We start from the raw sequence: 21,414 nt of genomic DNA, 5'->3' as shown, positions 1-21,414 counted from the left end.
GCAAAGTGTAACTTGTGGCGCGCGGGGACTCGTGAATGTGCCGAGGTTTTATTTCTTCACCATCATGATACAAAGATAATTGTAATTGTGATCATTTGCATACGTTAATGAATTTGCATGACGCTTCGTGATCAGACGTGGAATAAATAATTGATGCAGTATCAGCACCTACCATGACAAGTGGGACGTTCTGAAATAGCTAAGCGCATTAAGGTGCAAGTTTGATGGCTGCCATGCTCCCAGGCAAGGTGTGAAAGTAGAGCAGATGCTATCTGCTGCTTCCTGCACGCTGCATGCTCCACCGCTATCACACTAAGATTAACTCCCAGCCTCTGATGGTATGTTGAGACTTGGTACACAGCTTTTGAAAAAGGCACACCCAGTTAGAACGAATTTGATGCAGCGGAGGAGAAATAATTTTCAGAAGCCATGCAGAGTGGCAGAGAACAAAGAGCGGTGACGGGAAACAACTCGGGCTGTGTGGGCTCTTTAATTAGAACATGGTAAACAGTAAATGCATCAGATTGTTCCTAATGCTCTGGATGTAAAGGCAGCCACTCCCCTTTAATTAGGCTGCTTTCAGATTAGCTTTATTAGAGGCTGGCAGCCACTGAGCCAGTCAGCCACGGGATATGCCCCAAGTTCAGCCCCGCAGGAGCACTGCATGCACAGATACAGGGCTCACGTTTAATTGCTTCCGCAAAATGGTCAGAGCTCAAGTCTCCTAATTCCTCTCCATGGGGTAATCAAGCATGTTTTCACCACAGGGTTAAAGAGAGTAACAGAGCTCGCCACATCCACCACGTAGGTACCATGCAACACAGTGTCACTCGAAATGATCTTAGCTCACTTTGCAACAAGTTACAGGAAAATTATTTTTAATAGGATTTTTGTCTTCCAAATGTTTTTGCATACACTGAACAATAGAAATAAAATTCCACTGCATCATCACTGGATGACTTTACATGACTTCAGTTCTTTGTACAGGGCATCAGAAATATCAGCAACAGTGGAGTCATATTTTCCTCGAGTGCTTAAAAAATATTTCAAAGGTTTCCATATGACAGTGTCACTGTTTGCATTTACATTCAGTCCTCAGTGTGAACAATATCAGAAGTACACATACAGGAGAGAGAGAACAAGAGTTTGTTTGGGGAAACAACGCCAACATGGCATGAGCAAAGTTTTACCAGTCATGTAACAGCAGTCCATCAAACACCCATTCAAGCTTCTTTTGTCCCCTCTTTCAGTTGATACTGGCACTTTCATCCTCCAGCTTTGTTTTTGTCCTGAAGACGCCTCTCTGCCAGCGTTGTCCAAACACACATTGCTTCAAGCCTTTGCATGATGCACAGACCACTTTAACACCAAATACAAGATCAATGGGACTTCCTATGCACTATATTTGAGTCTGATATGGAGAAGTGGGAGGTCTTGATGAAAAACAGTGTCCCCTCTTAGGGAAGAGGCAAGGCGGTGATGAAGATCCACAACATGGGTGACAGTAGCGGGAGAAGGGGTGAGCAGTGAGGAGAAGTGAAGCCCTGGAGATAAAGGCGGGAGCTCCATGCTGCCACTCAGCAAACCTGAAGACCAAAGACAAGGAGGAAGGTCACTTCACATTCAATAGTCAATACAAAACCCCACAGCCGTGTTCATGTTTGATTGTTTTCTTCTCATTTAAATCAAGTCCATGTTTCACTTACAGAGAAAACCTCATTAACTAAATCAGATCTAATAATGGAGCTTCGTTCATCTTCAAACAGGACACAATATGACATTAAATCATATGTTAGAAACATTGCACATCATGAATAATGTGATATCATAGGAATCACAATTTGACGATTAATTATAATTCTTAAATGATTCAAAAGTGATTTTACTATTATTATTATTTATTGAATTTTTTAAACGGTGTATTTAAAGATCCATCATTGCATACTGACTGGAGGACGCAGGAGGTGAGACGTGGGTAAAGTTATATGAGGTTGTGGTGTAATGTACTGTTGAGTGTGCTTACTGTATCTCAAGGTGTATTCTAAACGTAAAAAGTGATTCCGAGGCTGTTATAATAGCGCTCGTTAGCATTAGCTTGTGCTAACATTTAGGAGGACTGTCTAATTGCCATACTGTTCTTTGTGCTACGATGTGGATTTTAAATATCTTAAGCTAATAGCCTAACGGTGGTTTCCAGCGCTGTTCGGAAAACAAGATGAAATGCATGTCTGGCTTTCAAATTTTATTAATTGAATACGACTTTAAACATCTGTCAATACACTGTAATGCAGCGCATATTGTAATGAAACGTAAACCGGATGACAAAACTGCGCTTGCCTCCACCTCCGGGTGGTAACGTGACATGTGGTTGCTCACACTGATTGTTACTGAAGTGTTTTTTACACAATGTGTGGCTTTTGTCCGGCTCACTTCTTCGCCATACTTCATAGAAGCCAACATTTTTCCAGTTTTTAATCCAGATTAATCCAGGCACTTTAGCGATAGCTCTCACTCAGTCATCTTTGCTCAAGCTTATGAGGTGAGGCGCACACTTACACTGTGTGACGTTTAACCAGTTTCGTGGTTAAGGTAATATGCCTTAATGCACGCAATGATGGAGTGACACATACTTTGGTTATCTTTACTGTCAACATTCCGTTGATTCAACCGACCACAGTGCTATTAGGCAAATCAAAGTCTATTTTTGGTTCAGTTAGGAAGAACTTAATGATTTTTGATATGTTTCACAGCACCAGCAACAGCCAACCACACTGTGTGATGCAAATACTCCAGCACAGGTAATAGTAGATAGCCAACCAAATCATGTTAATGCATCTATGTTTGAACACTGTCTAAATGTCAGTGTCAGTGTTTTTGTCAGAGAGAATGCACCCAACAATGGCAGACACCACATCACCACTGCATTCACAACAGCAACTCCTGCTATGCAGACACAGCGCTATTAGCTTGTGAAAACTGCCTCCAGCACTAGGCATCAGGCAATGTCATATGCATACATATGAGTGCTCTGTACCTGCTAAACCGGTTTTAAACTACACAAAAACTCACAATAAGTTGATTGTCATTCATATATCACAAGTGACTAGAAAATGCTAGTTTGCCATAATGCAAAGTGTGAATATTTCCAACCATCCAAGGAAGCCATAAGTTCTTAGCATCTGAATTTCTTGTTTTTTTATGTAGTCTTGATTTTTGATGCAACAAAATGTTTTTTCTTTCAGTTTTTAATGGACATTTTACAGTAGTACAATTTATAGCCAATATTGGACGATACCTATGTCATGATGTTGTGCATCCCTACTGTTAATCACTGTTATTTTGGTCAAGATACTACAATAGTGCCAGTCTGTTGAATTATATTATTGAATGATAACTATTATCTCCACCAAAAAGGTTATGTTATGGCCTCATTTGTCTGTGAACAGTAATGACATCAAGTTAAAGAATGGATGTGATGGAGAATTTGCACTGGACTATAAATACAGATGGCTCTTGTTGTTGTATCGTAAACAGCTCTTTTATTTACCTTCTGGTCTGCCAACACGGAATTGCTCTGAAGTGGTGGCAGGTGGCTGTTGAGCAAGGCAGCACTGGGTCTGTCATGCTCACAGAAGATTGTGCCATTGATGTAATGGAAGCGATCGCCAGGCATCAGTCTGTTTCTACAGGTGACACAGCTGAAACACTGTGGATGAATAGTGTTGATTAAAAAAAGGAACACAAGAGACACATCGGCAAATCAGTACAGAAGATGGAATGGAAAACCCATTTCCTTCCTGACACTATGAGGACATACAGTATCTTCCCTTCTTGTAGTGTCTTACCAAAAAATCTAACATTTTTGTCAAACAAGCAGCAGGAAACAAAAGTGCATTAGCCTGGGATTTACCTTGAGGTGGTAAACATTTCCCTGTGCCCTCATTACCATCTCGTTGGCTGGAATTGACTGGCCGCAGGCGCTGCACGCCCCACTGTGCCCAAACAGTCTGCAAGCAAATGCAAAAAAACACTGATTGCTCAGTCTGTGCAGCCGCTAAAATCTAAAAGTTGCAGCTTCCTCTTCTCCTCCTCCTCTACCACGTCCTGCTTCCTCTTACCTGATGTAGTCGCTCCGACACAGAATCATGCCCCCTTTGCTGTAGCAGGTGGTGCCAATATCCCCCAGCTGGGCTTGGCAGCAAGAGCACTTCAGGCAGCGGGTGTGCCAGTAGCGATCCATGGAGAAGAGCAGGAAGCGGTCTGCAATCTTTCCTCCGCATCCTGCACATGACCTGGGAGCCGGCAGAACGCCTGATGCCTGGCTGTTCACCATGTTGAAGTGGGCCCTCAGCAGCTCCTGCACACACACAACAGAGAAGCCACATCTGTAACAGCTGCTAGTGCTAAAGCAAGACGTATTAATTACCTGTTTTTAAGCAGACACCACAGCTTTGAGACACATATAATCACAGAAGATGTTTCATAGGGCTGCACCTAATGATTATTATACTGATTATTGTCTCAATAAATCGATTAGGGCTGCAACTGACCATTATTTTCATAATCTATTAATATGTCAAGTATTTTCTCAATTAATCGATTTTCGTGGTCCATAAAATGTCAGAAAATTTTAATAGGTGTTTCCCAAACCTCGATATAATGATGTTCTCTAATGTCTCTGTTTTAATGATTTCTTATGGAGTAAAGAAACATTTTAAAACAGTGAAAAATCAGAAATCTTATTATAATTATTAAAAAAAAACACTCAAAATGTCAAACAACGATTAGTAGTTAGAGCCTTAAAATCAATTTGCCGTTTACTCCATAAAATATCAGAACATGGTCTTGTAAGTATTGTTAAAATGACAGTGTCCCCAAATGTCTGTACAAGAACCAGAGATATTTGATTTTCTTCTTTCGATCATACATAAAATATTAACATTTATTAAGAAAAATCATTGCAATCCTAACAATTATCGCCATATAATTTTGTTCAATAGCAATACAACAAATCATGTTTATTCATTGCACAAACACTCTGAGATAAAACTCACATAATATTTTTTAAAGGTTGACAACTTCAATCTTTGATGACCTGACATTGACCACGACAGTTATCAGCCTCAACTGACTGATCATGCTCATGTACCTCACATACCCACTAACTGTCTGTTGAACACGGTCCCTAAACTATAATCTCACTGTGAAACATTCACTTATTTGCTTTGTTCTAAATCCACAGCGGTGATGATGTTCCAATCTGTTATGTGGAATCCAGGTTGTTTGACAGCAAAGGGAGAGCTGACCCATGATTAGATTAGATGATGGTATTCCTAAAACAGTGCAGTCAGTCGTAAATTACTGTAGCAAATTGACCAAGATGGGGAAGCTAAATTAATTGTATTGGTTCAAATTTATTTTGCATTTTGCAGATGTGTATGTGCGTTACCCACGTGTGTGATAGGTGTGTGTGAGTGTGTTTGTGTGTCTATACTTGTATATGATAGTTCTTTTTCTGACAGAAAGCCTAGGGCTAATTAGGGCTAATGCTTTTGTTTATTCAGCCTAACGCAGTGTCCTACTAAGAAAGGCTGCGCACAACTGTGTGGGAGAGTGTGTGTTTAAATACAAAGGGGTACTCTTTATTTGAGACCACACACACACACACACACACACACAGGTCTCACCTGTAACAGGATGACCTCTACACCTACACACTGAACAATACAACGCAGAGTGATCGACACGTTAGCAGTAAGAAGTAAAATGTGCTTCTAGTTATCTGTATCTACGTTTGATTGTACTGGATTACAATGAATAAACGTACTGTTAATTACGTTCCTGTCTATTTTCGTGTAAGAGTTTTGGAAGGCACTAAATGTAATATAGAAGCTTTGCAATCGAACTATTTCCTTCAAAACTTACTTTTGGCAGACGACTTATTTTCATTGACATGTTGTTTAGCACCAGTTTACATGGGAAGCTTGTAACCTGGAGGCGTGTAAGTCTAAAAATGAGCGCGCGGAAGAGGGAAAAGGAAAAAAAAAAAGAGGAAATAAGAAAAAGTAGTTACCTTGTGGCGCGTACGCTTCTCCTCCTGTGCTCAACTTTGATAAGACGGAAGGATATTCACCAGGAAGAACGTGAAGGCGCTCACAGTTGGACGACAGCACTTAGACTCACGGTGTGTTCTGTCTCCATGTCGTAACAAAAGAAAGGCAGAGCAAAACCAACAGCGGGTCCGAAACTTCTCTGTCAAGTCATATATGACATATAACTACATGAAGCCGTGGAGGAGAGACGTGACGCAGCTTCTCGTCCTCACCTCTGTCCTGCGGCTCTCTCCCTCTCTCTCCCTCTCTCTCCCGCTCTCTCGCTCTCGCTCTCTCTCAACACACACCTCCGTCTACTCCTTCTTACGCGTTGACAGCGACACTATTCTTCAAATTGCGCAAGGGTTATTTAAATAAGCGAGAGAGAGCCCCAGCCGACACGAAGCGTGCGGCAACCAATGGGAGTACAGGGGGCGTGTCCACAGTCAACATGATTTATGAGTTTTATAGTGGCTTATTAATATGCACATACCCGTCCATTAAGCTGCCCGTAGGGTGTTACCGTCTGTCTGTGTGTGTGTGTGTGTGTGTGTGTGTGAGTGAGGGACTGTGAATGTGTGTGGACTGTGTTACTGTGTTATGACCTTTTCTGTCATAAATGTGTTATGTGTTTGTGCTTAGTGTCTATTTAGTTTAGAAGCTGTGTCTAAAAATAGTGGGACCTTTGTTAGATCCTTTTTCTGGTAAACACTGACCTCCTACAGTAGTCCAAACCTGCATAGTTACAGACTTGTATGTGTGAGTCAATGACAAATCTGGGTCAATAAAAACTCCACAGGCCACACAGGTTCATATATTCATGTTTTTATTGTAAACATGTGTAAGGTACAGTGAGAAGGGTGGCCATACCAGTGCCATTTATAAACATATACCGTGTTAACTGATACCAATGCCAGTATCAAGAATGTCCGTCAAATGCATGATAATCATACATACAAGTTATTTAAATTGACGTTGATGTGAAAACGAAAATGAGTTATGGCCTATTAATGCCACTGCTATGCATAAACATACCTGTTATCTTGCATATAATATTGAGCTATTATACAGTGTATGTAGTAGGGCCAGTGAATGTAGATGCTCATCCAGTGAGGCCCCAATTCACTGATTGGCTGAAGACAGTTGTCAGTGATTTATGGAAAAAGGAGTGGGTCCAGATATGGCCTCTGGTGTCCAGATCCAGACCGGCATCCATCATTTAGTGACCCAAATGCTTCATACATTGGTAGCGGATGTGGTGTATGGAATATGATGTGGACGCATTTCAAAGCAGCAGTGCTGAAGCTGATAGTTTCAGCAGTAGCTGGATATTTCAGCAGAACAGAATCAGCTATTGTACTTCCAGCTCAGAGCCTCTAGAGGACAGCATCCTATAATGCTGGGAGCAGGACGCGAGTTTGTCAGTTAATATGGTATATTTGTATGCAGCACTGTTGAGACAAACAGGACTGAAAATGCAAATAGTGAAATGTTTTGTTGAAACACTTTTGCATGTGCACTATCACATTGTCACTTTGGATGACATCACCCTGGCTTCCAGTTCCACTGTGCAGAACCTTGGAGTTACTTTTGACCAGGAAATGTCATTTGATTCACACATAAAACTAATTTCCAGAACAGCCTTCTTCCACCTGCGGAACATTATGAAAATGAGAAACATTTTGTCCTTACAGGATGCTGAAAAACTAGTTCATGCTTTTGTTACATCTAGATTAGATTACTGTAACTCCTTATTATCAGAATGTTCTAACAAGTGTGTTAGAACCCTTCAGTTAATTCAAAATGCTGCAGCACGAGTTCTGACAGGAACTAGAAAGAGAGACCATATAACTCCAGTGTTAGCTTCTCTACACTGGCTCCCCATACAGTTTAGAATTAAATTTAAAATCCTCCTCCTCACTTACAAAGCACTTGATGGTCAGGCCCCTTCATACCTGAAAGACCTAGTCTTACCCTATCACCCTAATAGATCACTTAGGTCACAAAATACAGGTTTACTTGTGGTTCCCAGAGTCTGTAAGAGTAGAATGGGAGGCAGATCCTTTAGTTACCAGGCTCCTCCTCTCCTGTGGAACCAGCTTCCAATGATAGTTCTGGAGGCGGACACTCTCTCTGTATTTAAAGTTAAACTTAAAACTTTCCTTTTTGATAAAGCTTATAGTTAGAGCTGGTTCAGGGAAACCTGGACCATCTCTTAGTTATGCTGCTATAGAACTAAACTGCTGGGGGATTTTCCTGTGGTACACGCACATTCACTCTCTCACACTCAGCATTTGATTATGACTTTTTATATGTCATTAACCTTGTCTCTTTCTCTCCCTAGTTTGTGTCTTTCCTTCCTTCCCTCTCTCTCTCTCTGTATTCTCATCATGCAGGTTGCAGGATCAAGATCCAGTTTTCGAGGCTACCCATATCATCACCATTATTATTGTGCCATAATTAAAAAGTCAATATCATCAACTGTATAAACTTGTAACCTGATACAGTTGTTGTGTATCTGCTCCTGGTCTCTCTCTCTCTTCTGTCTCTACCTCATCTCCCTCTTGTCCTTTCTCTCCCCCCTTTCTGTCCCCCACCTCTCCGCTGTCCCCCATTTTTCCTTTCACCCCAACCGGTCGAGGCAGATGACTGCACATCTCTGAGTCTGGTTCTGTCAGAGATTTCTTCCTGTTAAGAGGGAGTTTTTTCTCTCCACTGATGCCTAGTGCTTGCTCATTGTGTGAACTGTTGGGGTTCTCTGCTCTCCTTGATGTTGTCTATGTACAGTGCCTTGAGATAATGTATGTTATGATTTGGCGCTATACAAATAAAATTTAATTGAAATTGAATGTGCACACGCAGCTCACATTCATTATTTGTTAGCTTATTATCCTGTCAACGTTTTAGTTTCATATCATCCCATCTTACGACATGCACACAGTCTTTGAAAACCACCACAAGAGTTCAGTGTTTTGTGCACATTCAAGGCAAATTTCCAAATGGAATGGACGATATTTGCAAACACAGCGGAGACCATGGAGGTTTGCCAGTGGCAAAAACTGAGAAGTGTAATTGTGCATCATTTTGTAACTGTAATCAAGTAAGTGGTCTTCACTGCCATACTTGCTCTAAATTGTCATTTAGTGTCACAGTCAGGTCAAGGTTTATGTCTTAATTTGTAGACAAAGTCCACAAAGAACTCCAGTCATTCCACCTGCATGTTTTGTGCTTAGTGCTAACTATTGAATTAAACATTGGAAACTGGAAATCGTTACAGTTCAGGCAGATTTGTGCCGAAAAACGTCAAGTTAAAATATGGACAGGAAGCTAAAATGATTTGAATTCAGTGTAAATACAGAAGATTCACATTAAATTGTTTATACATGAAGTTCCTGTAGTTAATGCAATACCTTATTTTAAATGCCAGGCCTGTATGTGTGAATGAGCTTGTGTGAAGAAGATACTAGCTGTGATTCTTAAAAGAGTATGATGAATGCTCCTCACATGTTCACAGCACAACAAGCCAATAACAATGCATTCAGAGTCGTGTTATTGCTATTTTGTGTTGACGGTCAGTGTGGCAGTTTAGACCAACCTCCAATACTACAATGTGAGAAGTCCATTGATTTTGGACATATTTCCTGTTCCACTGTCAAGCCTATGCTGAAAGTCACAGGTCTAACCTGCACTGGCTCCCCAGCTGTTGTGCAGTATCACAGTATCCTTCCATTTGACATTTGAGAAATCAGAATCCGAACGTCCCTTGAAAATCCTCAGTGAAATGAGTGATATTCAGTGGGATTCAGTTTAGGGAGGGAGTTACAACATCGTTCAGGTCTAATGGATCAAACACTGGTGACTTTTAGTGACTTTCACAAATTCAATTTGAATGGAGAAGACGGTCTCATTTTGAAACAAACTTTCCCAAGCTGACTAAAACCCTGTTTCTGTTTCTATTTCTATTATTGTTATGGTGTATGATGCCGCATCTGTGCTCGTGAAAAGTTCCGACCTATCACAGATTATGTCGCTCCCCTGCCTGTCTGACTAGGCCTAAAGAACATAAAGCAAGGCCCATAGCCAATGTGTGTGCCAGTACCTGCAATTTAAGAAATAAATGTCTGAAATGCAATAAAACATACTCTGTGGTCATGACAAAAGACAGCAAACCCCACATGTGCATGGGAAAATGCAAAATTTGTGGAGACACGAGGAGTCATGTGATGAGGTGGAGAAGATGGCTGCTTAGCCGAGTCTTGCTCTGCGGTGTCTATTCTTTTCATACGATAGTCGGATCCGAAGGCAGTACAGTCCATTCATAAACTAGTCAGACGACGGCCGATACCGTTGTAAATGATCCCGGGCACACAAAAGAATATGAATCGGCCTAATACGAGACATGTAGCCAGTGGAGCAAAAATGCTAACGCTAGTTCACAGATGTGCCAAAGTGGCGGCAATGATAGGCCGACGGAAATGTAGCGGAGGATGTTGCAAGCATTTCTTTGATCCTGAAACCCATTTCAGTTGAACTACAGACCTGAGGTGAAAAGCAATGTCATCAATGGAGGGGAAACTACCTATGCTATCCATCAGCAGGCACAACCTGGGAAGCTTTTAAAGCATTTATTAGGGGTCATGTAATTCAGAACTCATCATATAAGAAGAAACAGAACATAAAAATGATGGACGACATGGAGAAAAAGGTGGAAGGGGCTGAGAGACAGTTGAAACAAAACTTCTCCCCACATAATCTGAGAGAATTTGGGCTCAGAGTCGGACAAAAATACTTTGAATCCAGGGACAAGGCAGGGAAGTTACTAGCCGTTATATTAAATATCAAGAGTCTTTAGCCACAATACCTGCTGTTCGACTGGGGGCTTTGAATAAGTCCACTGATATAAATTAAATGTTTAGAAGATTTTACATGGAATTATACTCTACATTGTCTACCAGTACACAAGATGAAATTATGGCATTTCTGGAGGGACTGGATCACCCTAAGCTAAATTCTGACCAAATGGATACATTGGATGCCCCAATCACAGTAAGGAAATATTTGAGGTTATTAAGACTTTGAAGGCAGGCAAGGCACCGGAACCTAACGGTTTCACAGCTGAATTCTTTAAATGCTTCCCAGAAGAGATCACTCCATTACTGCTACAAATGTATAACAAGTCTTTTATCAGGGGAACACTGTCCAGCCAAGTAGGATTCATTTGTAACAGATATGCCTATGACAACATTTGACGGTTGATAAATTTAATGTGGGCAGTCAGGAACAACAATTCACCCACTGCAGCAGTTTCCCTTGATGCAGAAAAAGCCTTCTATTTTCAAGCTTGGCCATGGTACCCAACAAGACCTACCTCTTTCTCCTTTATTGTTCTGCCTAGCATTGGAACCCCTTGCTGCAGCAGTTCGTAAAGACCCCAATATTCCCGTTATCATAATATAGTAAGCGGCAAACATAAACTTCTGCTTTAAGTTGATGATATTCTGCTCTTTATTACAAACCCAAAAACAACTGTTGCTGCTCTACTTCGAATTATAAAAACCTTCTCAAGTTTTTCTGGCTACAGGCTGAACTGGCCAAAGTCCCAGGCCCCACCTAATATTGCCCTAAATCATTATTTCGTGCTGGCTCATTCCAGTGGCCTCTCAAGGGAATTGAATATCTTGGAATACTTATTCCCAAACAATTTGATGACGTAGTGTAGTACAACTTAGATCCCCTTCTGGAAAAAATCCGTTTAGATATGGAAAGGTGGTCCCCACACTATCTCTCATTGTGGGGCAAGGCTAATCAAGATGAACTGCACTCCCAAATTACATTATATTATCCAGTCCTTACCTCTAAAAAGGTAAGGACTGTATATATATATATATGTATATATATATATATATATGTATATAGTATATATATATGTGTGTGTGTGTGTATATATATATATAGATATGTATATATTTATATATATATATATATTATACATATATACATATATAAATATATATATAGCTTCCATGTGCTCTCAAATGTTGACTTTTAGCGTACGTGTTTAAATTTGTGCAGGTGAAGTGGCTAGAACGCCAACGGTAATGAGTTTGCAGGCCTACCTGAACAAGGTTTCGGAAGCATAATTGGATTAGACTTTTATCCAAGAAATCCCCAGAGAAATGTGCATCATCTTGAACGTTTTGGAAAAGGTTGATCCAAAACTGCTGGTTTGCGGTGCTGCATCCATAGATGAATTTTAGAACTATCATTAAGAACTATCCATTTTCTGCTGCTTTATCCTCCACATGAGGGTAGCGGGGGGTGCTGTGCCATTCTCTGGCAGGCTGTACACCAAAAGGTTTAATGCTATCCTAAATCAGCCTGACTGCTGAGTTAAGCCCTTATCAGGCAAAACATCCTAAAAATCTATATATTTAAACAAATTTAATGTAAAACATCTAAATTTCATTTCATTTTTCAACGTAGTTGTAGAACTAGTATTTCTTAGTTAGTGAAATTTATTTTCCTGGATTATCATGTGAATGACCGCAAATGCCTGGTCTCCACACAGCTGACCATGGACAGCACAACCTTAAACGTGTCTCTGCAAAACCTCTGAATACATTTATTTGAAAAAATAACAATGCATCACAGATCCATTATGTTTTATTTCCATATATTTACAGGAGTTTACAGTCATCACATATAGTAGATAATGCCTTAAATACAGAGGACATTTCATCTCTTGAAATTAAAGAAATTGGATGTACAATTTGTGGGACACAAACACGCACACACATACCACAATTCGCAACTTAGCTCTCAACTTATTACCAGTTTCTCAGAAATTAGCTTCTGCCTCATTTGGACCAAGTTTTGGTCTTCATGAGAACTTCTGGTCCTACTATGCATGCATGCACATACACACACACAAACAAACACACAATAAGTAAAATCACACCCCGAAAAATGAGGTGATCCTAGAATTTACCCCTCCACAGTTGCTTTAATCTATATTGTCTCCCAGCCATGCGCACATATATGTACACAGAAAACAATGATATGACAAAGGGCAGGACAAAATGAACAGCTGTTATTATAGTCACAAATTAATATGTCTTTGTCACTATTTCAGAAGAAGAATCTTTCACTTTTTCTGGTCTGAATCACTTCAATATCTATGACTCAGGGTCACATGTACATATATGGGGATTACACAAAGCCACTAATAAATAACAGTAAACACCGTCAGCCGTGTGACACAGCAACATACTGTGTGTTTTCATCAGTGCTGCCCTGGTACTAGAAAGATTGGGCAATGTTTCATTATGCAGAGGGCTTAAGTGCAAGAGTAAAGCCAAGTTCATTCTTCATGACAATCAATTTTCTTCTTTTTTTTCTTCTTCTTCTTCCTCCTCCCTCGGATGAACTGCTGTGTGGATTTCAGCTGGAGTGGAATCATTGCTGACTCAGTTCAAATATGTCAAACATGCTAGAATTGAGATTAAGGGTCTGTGATGCATGGGCGCATGGAAATTTTGAAAAATGGACAGAAAGCAACTGCAGACCGTGTGTGCTGAATTGGATGAGAAAGGGGAAGTTGCAAAAGCCTGGTCATGATGGGGCAGCCTCAGGGTCTAAAGATGTGGATGTCATTGTGGAGACTGACAGAAGGGTGGAGGGACCCCCTGTGTGTGTGGCAGTTTGCAGTGCAGCTGCAGCGCTGTATCCACATGACATTTCTGTAGAAATCCTCTCCATCTGGGCAGTGGAAACGGAGGCGCACGGTGCGGGAGAGAGAGGGTGTGCAGCAGCGGCCATCAGTGCAAGTTCCACAGATACGAGGCCGGTAACGCTGTGCTGTCGAGCATCCGGCAAAGGTGATACTTACTTCTTCCTGTAGGCGGATAATTCGCTGACACTTCTTTCCCTTTTGGATGATAGGAACAGAATATTTGTCAATAGACGATTCACTGCTCATTCATCATCTAAAGATTTATCCTCCACGTGAGGATCGCGGGTCGCTGGAGCCAATCCCAGCTGACATAGGGCGAAAGGCAGGGTACGCCATGGACAGGTCGCCAGTCCATCACAGGGCCAACCCACAGACGCAAACAACCATTCATTCACACCTATGGTCAATTTAGAGTGTCCAATTAACCTCTATATGTTTTTGGAGGAAACCCAGAGTACCCAGAGAAAAGCCACATGCATACCAAAATGATAGTGTTTTAACTGCCTGTGGCGTTCTTGACTGACAGGAGGAAATTACTGTGACAAAAATGTAGTGATTAAGAAGGTAGTTGTGTTTAGACACAGTAAGTAAATTGTGGTTAGGTTCAGACACAAAAACTATGATCAAGTATCCATTGTTGAATCTCTACTAGTAATCAACAGGTATCCACAAAATCAATGCTGACACAATCGACAGAGAAGTAGGTAAATGATGGTTAATAACACTGCAAAAATAGTATTATAGTCAACATGCACTTATGTTTAGGGTTAGAAACATACTGGCAGTTAGTTAATTGTATGTACGTGACAACTGATTATCTGTTGACATGATATTGAATACCTGTTACCAAGGGAGGCAACAATGGACTATCCAAATAAAGTGTTTCCAACCACCACCAACCTCCTCCTACTGATGAGAATTGTCTAGCAACTTGCATTGTATAACACTATAGTACGTCAGAAACAAACATGATATGAAAGAACATACTTTATGTTCCTTACAAAATGTAATTGAGATACAGGGTTGTGATAGAGATGAGTTTGTAATGTAACACCTGTATAAGGCAATTGATTGATGTATATAATGTACCTTGGCAGGCACAGGAAACTGTTGCTCACAGTGTTGGATCCGGCAAAGTCTTGTTTCTCTGGCCAGTCGACAGTCTGAGTTTCTATTGGTCACGCGACTCGATATGCCCATGCCACATGTGGTGGAACACTCGGTCCACTCAGTGGTTTGTGGAAAACATATGGGTTTGTGTGGTACCTCAGACACAGGGAAGGACACCATGTCTGTGGGAGATTACAATTCAATTCAATTCAATTCAATTCAATTCAATTCAATTCAATTCAAGTCAAGTCAATTCAATTCAATTCAATTCAATTCAATTCAATTCAATTCAATTCAATTTTATTTGTATAGCGCCAGATCATAACATACATTATCTCAAGGCACTGTACATAGACAACATCAAGGAGAGCGGAGAACCCCAACAGTTTACACAATGAGCAAGCACTAGGCATCAGTGAAGAGAAAAAACTCCCTCTTAACAGGAAGAAATCTCTGACAGAACCAGGCTCAGAGATGTGTGGTCATCTGCCCCGACCGGTTGGGGTGAAAGGAAAAATGGGGGACAGTGGAGAGGTGGGGGATAGAAAATGGGGGGAGAGAAAGGACAAGAGGGAGATGAGGGAGAGACAGAAGAGAGAGAGGGAGACCAGCACAACTGTATCAGGTTACAAGTTTATACAGTTACTGATATCGACCTTTCATAACAATGCGTTACAATTAAAATAATCATGAAGATTTTAATTTAAAAAACGTCATCCGTCAATTCTTCAGCTTCTTTTCTAAGGCTAGTGTCACAGAATAGATTAGAAACGTACAGAGGATACATCTGTGTGTAGCTGAGTGTTTTGTTTTCCCAAACTCAGGTCCTGAGCTTCATATTTCAATTACATTCATGCTCCCCTGAGGTTAAACCATGTTGATCTCTTTCAAGAGGAGTTGCGGTACCTGCGCATGTGAAACCCTGGATGCACAGATTTTGTATTATACACTTACGCTATGGTCCCCTGTCGTACGACCCTGAGAATAAAAAATAAATGTTGCTAACAAGAAGACCAATAATATATTAACTCATTGACCCTGTGACTATTTTGAATTTATATATAAAAAAAATTACTATTAAGAGCAGGCCACACAGTCCCTATAGAACAGGGGTGTCAAACTCAATGACCTGGGTGCCAATGAGCATATAGTCTGGTCAAGTGGGGGCCAACATAGAGGAAAAAAAGCAGAAAAAAACAACTATTTAAAAAGTGTGGAGGATTTAAAAGTGCTTGTTTTGATATAAAATGATTCACAATAAAAACATATTTATGACGCACAAAAACAGAGAATTGAATTGAAAATATAGCAAATAATGACGAGGATAATTGTGATTAAAACAGCTTAAATATATGTCATTTTCATGTTGAGTGTAATACATTTAATAAAGCAATGATTACAACCGAATGTCTAATTACTATTATAAAAATATTGCCAGCAAATGCATTTAGTCTTATATTCTGTCTCTATTCCATCACCTTGCAGAAGCCATTCAACATTTAAATATTTTGAAATGGTTTCCTACCTTTCCTCTGATCTTGGCCTTTATGAGGTGCTGTTGGTAAAGTGGCTGAAGCTGAAAATAACATTTAACATTTTGCCACATGTTTAAAAACATGTGGCACTTTTTTGTGCCACATGTTTTTTAACGTTAACTTTGTCCCCATTTAGACCAATATTTGTTAACTTATTCATATATTGATGTTATTTTCAGCTTGAGCCACTTTACAAACTGCACCTCATGTACATAGAGCCACTTCGAGTGAGTTTTTGTTTAGTTTTTTTTGTACCGACATACAGAGCATACTGTGGGAACTTATATCCACAGCAGTGTCTCAGATGTGTGAAACCACAGCAAAGAGGCTGAACACTTTTATAATCAGGGGCTTTAATATTTTATTGTGTTAAAGAATCTGTAAATGTCACCTATTGTATCAAAATGTGTTCATTTACATTTATTTATGAAAAAGATTTTTTTAATTAATTAGATGGAGATAATTCTGGAATGATTTAATGATGCTGACTTTGGCCCATTTCCTGTCCTGCACATCAACATGAAAAACATCTTCCAGACCATATTGACTGTCAGTGGCGATCAACAGGAAATGCACCACCATGTTTACCTCTGAACGTGGTCCCTCTGGTGAGGGCAGGGTGTCGAGGCTTGGTCTGCAGCAGAGCACTGATGTGGTTGGGAAGGTGCTGGCTGTCTTGTTGGGAGGTTTGTGTCATCTCATCTGGCTCCTCACTGATGTGGTTGTCATCTTCACACACCCACTGCTCACAGCAGCCGCCCTCAGGTTGGGTCAGCCGGGGCCACAAGCAGTGCCGCGCGGGCAGGAGAACGTGTTGAGGACAGAGGGGCATGCAGCCCACCACTCCATCCATGCAGGTGCACTGGTGCTGGCAGTTGGGCTGAAAGTCCTCGCCATGCTGGAAAACCTGGCCACTGAAATCACAGGGCAAACCCTGGGTCTCAGCTGTCAACACACAGGAAACAGATATGTGAGGCATGACCTTTGAACTTCACAAAAAAGAACACAACAATAACATTGTACGTCTTCAACTCTGTGTCTCTGTATTACATTACAAGTCCAGATTTAGAAAAGATGATGAACCCTTTTGAGCATCTCCTCATGTTGTGAGTGGCATCTAGGGGTGAAGTTGCACATTACAGCAAACTGAATATTGTAAACAAACATGGTGGTACAACATGCTGGACTCCATGACCCGCTATAGTGTAATATTAAGGGTTTATTCTAAGGAAACAAATTCACAAAATGACACTAAATTGAGAGAACTATTAAATTACATTTCTGTTATATACATATATATATATGTATATACATATATGTATATATATATATATATATATATATATATATATATTATTCAGCTGAGCTAAGTCACCTTAGGCAGATCATTTGCTCTCTCATCATTCTCCTCTTTCTCACATATACTTCAAACACTTGGTATAGAACAATGGAGCAAGACATAGGTTGACTCTAATAATTAATGTATGATTTATTATTATGTTTTTGTAATTTATTTCATTTTCTACGCACTCTTCTCTGATCACATATCCTGGTATATTTACAGTAGGAGAGTATTTTCCTCCTAGACCTTTAACAACATTGGAATTAAAAGAAATTTGTGACATTTACAAGTGTTGACCTTTTCATTTTTCATTTCAAGTTCATTTTCTGGTGGATAGTAAGTTAATATATTGTAATTTTAGTCCTTTATTGTTTGAAACCGTTATATTTATTATTTCTGTCATTTTACATTCTTTGAATTGCATTCAATTTACTCAGAATCTGGCTGCTCTTGCCTCGCAACTAGTGTTTATGATGATCATGATTCAAGGGATGTTACTCATTTGGAGCATAAAGTTTTTGAAATCAGCACAACATCTTAAAATAGGAATAAAAAACAGTATTGTACTGATATTGTCATCAGTATTGGACAAGAAGTGGTATTGAGCATCCTAACATTTGCATCATACTTTTTGTGATACAACTCAAAACTCAAAAATATTTGTTTAGTTCGTCTCCCTCACCTCGACATAGTCCTCTCTCAGGATCTCCTCCAACCCCAAGATGGCAGTGTAGCCCCTTGATGTGGTCACAGGGCTCAGCGGCGCTGCAGTCCTCGTTGAACTGCCGTGCACACACTCTGCAGCAGCCGCACTCGTCTGTTACCCAGCTGACACCCAGTGGGCACAGTGGAGGCAGGGGGGCGCAGGAGCACTCAGCTGGGCACTTCCCCTCTGCAGACTGGGTCAGGGTCAGAGGTCAAGTCAAGGTTTGAGATAATTGATGGTATGTGAATATTTACACACAGCAATTAATAGAGAGCAGATTTTAAAGCACCACTGGGGCCACTAACAGGAATATGCAGGCCCTTGGCAAAGGGGCCAACACCAAACCACCCCATAGTTAAGTATTTAATGAAACAGAATCTCATTTACTTTTTTTTTTTAATTTCCTCCCCTCTTGCCTTCACTTTCTTCAGTGATTCTCTGATGTATAAGATTACTTTATGGTTCACACATTGTAACTCACACACATCTATTGGCAGCAATCTAGTGACAAGCATATGGTCAATAATAGAATTTAAAGCAATAGTTCAGGTTTTTGAATTGTAGCTGTATGACATACTGACACCGAGTAAGTGCTGTGAGCGCCCCCTGCACCAAGTCCCAGTGTGAGTCAAGGCTCAATCACAGAAATATTGCTAATAAACAGTTTTCTATCACTTTATTTAAGTTTTTGTTTTGCTTTGTGATTTTCAGAACAGAACAGCACACAGGAGTTGTTGATCCACTGCTGCCTTCATCAGTAAATTCAAATGTGTTATTTTAAGACTTCATGTTTGAAATTCTTTGTTTAAATTCACCTCAGTGACCTAAACAACTCTCCGTCCCCACCAGTGGTGATCACTTCCGGGGCAGCTCAGCTTCCTCTCAGTAATGTACTGTGTTATATCTACATTTCAATGCTAAACATGCGCTAGAACGCGATTAGAACAGCTGTTTACCACGGATGGCATATCGTGATTTTCATAACCAGCTCAGCTTCAGCTGTTTCTCTTTGGGACAGCATGGAGTTTTTTTCAGTGTGGTGAGCTTGACGGTTATTAGACAAATGTGGCAAAAAAAAACTTCACTTCCACAGAAGCTCAGCTTCTCTCAAAGTCAACTTAGCTGTGGACGGGTACAGATGCTGGGCTTCTGCATGATAATTGGAGGAACTGTCCCTCTGTCAGCATACAAGACAGCCTTTTCTGCATCAGTCCTGTGAGGATTTTGTGAAAGAAGTCTGTGGACAAATAGCTCGGCGATGTAGCTCATTTTTGTTTGTACAGATACAGTACATGTAAATAAAAACACCATTTTAGCATTTCAATTTTTACATTAATATTGCGTTCCCTCATTCTAGTTGTTCAATTTTACATATAAATAACTGGACCTGAAAGGACCCAAAATGCTGGTTTTCTGTTTGGACGTGGTGCAGAAGAGTAATCAGTTTGCTAAATTGGGATTCCAGATGTAAAAGTCTGTCCAGCAGTGAACATGTTTTTAATTGAATTGAATTGAATTGGTATCTAAAAGTATCCTATGACTACAGTAAAGATCGCTGTGAAACTACAGTGGGTCAGAGGCTGGTTGTAGTTCAATACTGACCATACCTGAACCTGAACTAGCACTTTAAATTCACAGGTGCACGTCTCTCAGCTCAGGGGCCCCAGGCAGTTTCCTGTTGCGTCCGGTCACAGGTCACACAACTCACCATCACCACAGCACTGCCAAGCACAAACAGGGTGGAGATAATCTGCTGCATGGTAACAGGAATAAGCATCCTGATCACAGCAGACCAACAACGAAAGCAAGAACAAAAAATGAATTTAAAAAAAAAAAAGTGAGAGGCTGATCAGATCAAATTTCTGGCATCCATAAAAGAAATGAAGTCTTGTTTTTCAGCTCCAGGAGGAAAATGTATCCACCATTGAAATCCATGTACTGACCCACACACCAGTCTGCTCCTGTTTGCTCATCAGCAGTGTTTTAGTGTGAGCACAGCTCAGCTCTGTTTTACAGAGAGGTCTCCCTGTGTGTACTTATAGACACGCATGCCACCGCCCACTCTGTCACATCACTGACTCTCATGGCTGGAGAGTGTCCAGGGGGAGGAGGTGGCAGGTATACTGCTATGAAACACTCACACACTGTGGGATTGTGGACTTTTGTGACTTCAAGGAATCAAAATATTTGTCATTCTTTAATATATCCAGGCAACATACCAGTGATTCACATCATATTCCACTTTGATCTTCACGGGGTAGTTTAGGTTTTTAAGTGTGGTTCCATGAGTTACTGACACTGACAGTCAACGCTGACTGTGTTGTGTGTTCTCACACATCAGAGGCGTAGCATTAAAAGTGCTCATTGATCTGATTGCATGTGGACACCTGGTATTAAAATCTGTCTTGGATGCATCACGGGATCAGATCTGGTTCCACACCCATTATTCAAATACTTTAGAAGAGGATTAGAGCCACATGTGAGTTTAAGTTTAAGTTTAAGTTTTAGTAAATTATGTGATTCTGTTAGGATTCTGACTTTATTATCAGAATTCTGTTTTTTCTCTAACATTTTGGGATTAAAGTCAGAATTCTGATTTAAATTCAATATGAGCGAACCTTTTTACAGTAAACCTCCAAATATATTTTTTCAACTGGATCTGAGGGATGCATTCAAGATGACTTGGGAGCATTCAGACCTGAAATTAGGGATGCCTACATGTAATCAGATTACTTAAGACAGATACTTAATACTACTAAAACCAACTCCCCAAAATCAGGCAGTTTGTGATCCACTGCTGCCTCCTTTACTAAGTTCCAATGGGTTATTGTGTGTAGCAAAAAAATAAATAAAGATTTTCTTTATGGAGTTTAGTGAGGTGTTTAAAAACCAATACA

At 40.3% G+C, this 21,414-nt stretch overlaps 2 protein-coding genes across 2 annotated transcripts; both read right to left on the bottom strand.

Moving 5' to 3' along the window:
• Window positions 1-861: 861 nt before the first annotated feature.
• On the bottom strand, window positions 862-6,440 carry si:dkey-90l8.3 (LIM domain transcription factor LMO4-B). Its single transcript, XM_044025293.1, has 5 exons — window positions 6,074-6,440; window positions 4,119-4,357; window positions 3,911-4,007; window positions 3,548-3,706; window positions 862-1,586 (listed from the first exon to the last, which is right to left on the bottom strand). Exons 2-5 carry the CDS (start codon window positions 4,331-4,333, stop codon window positions 1,578-1,580), a joined length of 480 nt encoding a protein of 159 aa, XP_043881228.1. The 5' UTR covers window positions 4,334-4,357; window positions 6,074-6,440; the 3' UTR covers window positions 862-1,577.
• A 6,297-nt stretch (window positions 6,441-12,737) lies between these two features.
• Window positions 12,738-20,512, bottom strand: ccn1l2 (cellular communication network factor 1, like 2). The gene is made up of 5 exons (XM_044025354.1): window positions 20,226-20,512; window positions 18,494-18,710; window positions 17,058-17,414; window positions 14,914-15,116; window positions 12,738-14,019 (listed from the first exon to the last, which is right to left on the bottom strand). Exons 1-5 carry the CDS (start codon window positions 20,292-20,294, stop codon window positions 13,720-13,722), a joined length of 1,146 nt encoding a protein of 381 aa, XP_043881289.1. The 5' UTR covers window positions 20,295-20,512; the 3' UTR covers window positions 12,738-13,719.
• Window positions 20,513-21,414: the final 902 nt, after the last annotated feature.

Source organism: Solea senegalensis, linkage group LG5 (genome assembly GCF_019176455.1).
Source record: "Solea senegalensis isolate Sse05_10M linkage group LG5, IFAPA_SoseM_1, whole genome shotgun sequence".
NCBI lineage: Eukaryota > Metazoa > Chordata > Actinopteri > Pleuronectiformes > Soleidae > Solea > Solea senegalensis.
This window is presented reverse-complemented; position numbering and strand designations above follow the sequence as displayed.